This window comes from Hibiscus syriacus, unplaced genomic scaffold (assembly GCF_006381635.1).
Source record: "Hibiscus syriacus cultivar Baekdansim isolate YM2019G1 unplaced genomic scaffold, ASM638163v2 tig00111151_pilon, whole genome shotgun sequence".
NCBI classification, from domain to species: Eukaryota; Viridiplantae; Streptophyta; class Magnoliopsida; order Malvales; family Malvaceae; genus Hibiscus; species Hibiscus syriacus.
This window is the reverse complement of record NW_024062999.1, coordinates 622,565-626,787: the sequence shown is the minus strand read 5'-3', so window position 1 is coordinate 626,787 and position 4,223 is coordinate 622,565. Positions and strand designations below refer to the sequence as shown.

The 4,223-nt window shown below is 33.3% G+C and overlaps 1 protein-coding gene across 3 annotated transcripts; it reads left to right on the top strand.

The window, feature by feature from the left end:
- The first annotated feature begins 2,297 nt into the window (after window positions 1-2,297).
- On the top strand, window positions 2,298-3,695 carry LOC120154820 (E3 ubiquitin-protein ligase ATL31-like). 3 transcript variants are annotated; one of them, XM_039166465.1, is made up of 2 exons: window positions 2,298-3,549; window positions 3,583-3,695. In XM_039166465.1, exons 1-2 carry the CDS (start codon window positions 2,314-2,316, stop codon window positions 3,589-3,591), a joined length of 1,245 nt encoding a protein of 414 aa, XP_039022396.1. In that variant the 5' UTR covers window positions 2,298-2,313; the 3' UTR covers window positions 3,592-3,695. The 3 variants fall into 3 exon arrangements, with proteins under 3 accessions (XP_039022396.1, XP_039022397.1, XP_039022394.1); XM_039166466.1 differs by having other exon boundaries at window positions 2,298-3,555; window positions 3,589-3,695; XM_039166463.1 differs by having other exon boundaries at window positions 2,298-3,695.
- Window positions 3,696-4,223: the final 528 nt, after the last annotated feature.

The following is a 4,223-nucleotide window of genomic DNA, read 5'->3' as shown; positions in this document are numbered from 1 at the left end:
GCCAGCTTCAATTTCTAAAGGTGGGTCCTCTGAATTTAAAAGGTCTTGCAAAGCTGCCAATGGCCTTAATTTTGGAATTTGGTTCTTCTAGAATACCAAATATATAATATTTATTAAAGTTTAAAGCTTAATTTTTTTCTTTTATGCTCATCTTTTACAATTATTGAGGCAAGCAATATAGATTTTATAAACTTTTTAAAGATAAACTATGAGTAACCCTTTAATTTAAGTTAAAAAGTAGATAAAGGATAAAATATTATATTGTAATGACTAAAATAAATCCGATAATAAAATTATAAAATTAATAACTTTAAGTATATCGAGTCAAGTCAAATTAAATATATTTGTTTGAATTTTTGTTTAAATTTTAATTTAATTGTTTATAATAGATGTGAGAGTGATTAGTTCCAATTTAAAAACTCATCTTTAATTACATGATTGATCGCTTTTATTTTTCCTCACTGATTTGTTCATTTTTCCTCACCGATTTCAAGAAAATAATATATGATCATTTTCATTTTTATTTAATGAATATGTAATCACTTAGGCTTAGTTTCCGCTATATTTTTAACGGATTGTTGATGTGACATAGTAAATATATAAAATTAAAAAGGGTAAATTACACAAATGATCATTAATATTTGAATAAATTTCTAGTTTTCTACTAAAGTTTTTAAAATAACAAATTGGTCTATACCGTTTTGTGATATGCATCCCCCTATGTGGTTTCTTCATCCCCTTACTCCACACCGCCCATTAAGAGTAGAAGAATGACCAGAAAAATAAAATCCACGAAAAAGAAAGAAAGAAAATACACCTTTGGATTGAAATTTTCCCGAACTTTCCCATCATTGAATTCTCTTCTTCATCGGTATGAAATACTTCATCAAATTTCTGAAGCTCACTTTTCTGGATTAATAGATGACAGATAGAGGTAATAGAAGAATCATAAGGAACTATTTGATGATTTAGTAACCAATTTGTTGATTTTGAAATTTCCATGTGGAAAACAAAAATTTACTCAAATATTATTGATCATTTGTGTAGCTTACCCTTTTTTTATATTATTATGACATATCAACACTCCGTTAAAAATCTAATGGCAGTTAACCCTCAGTGACCACATCTTAATTAAATAAAAATGAAAGTGACCACATTTTAATTAAATAAAACGAAAGTGGTCAAATATTATATTTTTAATTCAACGAGGAAAAGTGCACAAAACATAAACAAAAGTGATCAATCATGTAATTATATTTAATAAATTAAATATCATATAAAATTATATAATAGTTTTATAATGTTATTTTTAAAGAAGAAACTTTGAGGATAAAAATTATGGATGCTAGTATAAATGAGTCGAGAAATTGATGGAAGAAAAGAATATGTAAAGAGTTATAGTCGGAGGAACAAATTGAATAAAATATAAAATTGAGAGATTAAATTATAGAAATAGAAAAGTTATTATAAAAAAGAATGAAGTTACACATGTATTGTAAGATAGTTGAAGAGTATTTGGTTCAAATCTCATCGAAATAGACTTAAGACAAAAGAGAAATTGAAGGAAAAAGAAAATCAGAGACACAAATCACAAAAATATAAATAAATAAATCAACGAAAGACCAAAATGATGTCATTTTAATTTCCAGTTTTTTAATTTTACAAATTCGAACTCGATTCGAACTCAATATCCAAATCAAAAGTTTAACTTGACTTGAATAATTTAAAATTCTAAAAATTAACTTTTTTAATCAAATTGGATTTCATTTGTTTATAATTTTAATGTTACAAGTAATTGGTTTTTTTATTATTCTTTGAAAAGTTGTCCTTGCTAGGCAAGTAATGAATTTTTAAAGCTTTTATATAAGCCAGGACAAAGGTCAATTATAAGTACAATGACTAATTTGTAATATGATGAGAATAAAATATCAAAGTTAGTACTTTTAAATCATTTGAGTACACTTTAATGGGATTATCAAATTCTCAATTAATATATTAAATAATTAATAGTTTATTAAATTCATTAAGTGGACTCAAAAATAGAAAAAAGAAATATTATTTTTTTTAAAATATTGAGTTCGAATAATTAAGTCTGTAATATGTCTAAAGTCTGTCGATATATTAAAAAATTTAAAACAAATACTATATTATAATCACCGTATATTATTTAAAAAAATTATCAGTTTCACTGTACAAATATGATTTAAATGTCAAACTGGTTTAAAATTTTAATGAAAATAAAAGACAAAATAAAGAATTTAAATGAAATGCAAATTTAGTCTTGTTTTTTAAATTGTGATTTCCACGCCCCACATGGTGAGAAAAGTCTGCATTTTCCGTTGTGAAGCTTCCATTTACGTCAAACAAACAACTCAAAAGGACCGCCCTTCCATTGTGGCTGCCATCAATGAACCACCGTGGAACTTACACTCTTCATATTTAAGCCCCCACCACACCCTTTCTTTCTTCCCACTCTCACAAATGCTCCTTCCCCCACCATGTCGTACGCCACCCGCCATGGAATCTTCTCTCTTTCATTCTCAGTCCTCTTTTCTCCTCCTCTCTCTGCAGCCTTCCACCGCTCAGTTCAACCGAAACGAAGAGCGTTACTCCTACGCCCGTTTCAGCCCTTCCCTGGCCATAATAATCGTCGTTCTCATTGCCGCCTTGTTCTTCGTCGGGCTGTTCGTTATTTACATCCGCAACTGCTCCGACGCCAGCAGAATAAGACGCGGCGTCCGCCCCGTCAACGGCGGCCCCGGGCGTTCGATGCGCGGACGAGGGCTCGAAGCGGCGGTGATCGAGACGCTCCCCGTCATGGTTTACTCCGAGGTTAAGGATCATAAGATCGGAAAAGGAGCGTTGGAGTGTGCCGTTTGTTTGAACGAGTTCGAAGACGACGAAACGCTGCGTTTGATACCCAAATGCGACCACGTTTTCCACACTGAATGCATCGATGCCTGGCTGGCTTCTCATACTACTTGCCCCGTTGTAGAGCTAATCTCGTTCCTGAACCCGGCGACCCGTGAGTCACTCACCGCCGTCGCCGTGTTAGACCTCGAGGCTCAGAACGACGGCGGTAACTTGGTACCGGGGGAGGAAAGGAGGACAACCAATAACGATGATAATACCGAGGCAGAGGTTGAAGAAAATAACTCAAACGCAACTTTAAATAGGAACCGTACACGTGGCTCGAGATCCGGCCGTCCACGTAAACTTTCTTTCCTACGATCTCACTCGACCGGACATTCTTTGGTCCAACCGGGTGAGAACACCGACCGGTTCACTTTGCGATTACCGGTCGATGTTCGGAAGCAATTGATGAACCGTAAGTTAAACCGGGCGACGAGTTTGGTGTTGCCTAGGGAAAGGAGTTCGCGTAGGGGGTATCGAACATCCGAAGAAGGAGGGAGTAGTCGAGGGAAGCTGGACCGTGGAGCTAAGTCGGACCGGTGGGTGTTAAGTAATAAACCGCCATTTTTCAGTCGAGCATCCTCCATGAAATCACCCAAGGTGGCCGCTCATGACGGTGAAGTAACCTCAAGCTTGCCGGTTGGACCCGTGCCTGACTCAAGCCGTCCTCCGGTTTAAAGGTTTAACGTTTCTTAATAGTTTATAAATATTATATTCCACTTGAAATCCACGACCTTTGTGTAGATATGTACATTTCTATACAATGTTTTATTTATTTTTAAGCAAGTTTTCGTTAATTTATTGATTATCTATATACAATGTTTTTTCATTATTTTTAATTAATTTTTTGTTTATTGATTTAACATGATTGGGATAGGATGAAAAGAGGTAGGGATGTAATTGAAATAACTTGTAAGTTGGTGGATTTGAAACAATAATTCTAACTTGTAATGCTAAAACTTTACATAAAGCAGTAACTTTAGACAAAAGACATTGCCTTTGTACCCGAACAAATAATTGTACCTTTTGCCTTTTTTCCTCGTCACATTTATCCATGTAGTATACTTAATTTATTATTTTTTATTTCCATCATATTTTTACATCAATTTAGCTTTCAAAGTTATTTAATTCCTTCATTCTATATCATTTCTCCAACTTAAAACCCTAAATTATAAATAATGAGTTGGTTTTGGGGTTTAAGATATATGATTTAGAGGTAGTGAGATTATGGTTTAGGATTTATAATTTAGGAGTAGAGTATAGGATGATTAGGGTTTTTGATTTTGGCCAACTCAACCCGAAAAATATAC

Bases quoted from the DNA above. Each gene is read 5' to 3' on its own strand.
- LOC120154820 (XM_039166463.1), top strand. From the start codon at position 2,314: ATGGTGAGAAAAGTCTGCATTTTCCGTTGTGAAGCTTCCATTTACGTC.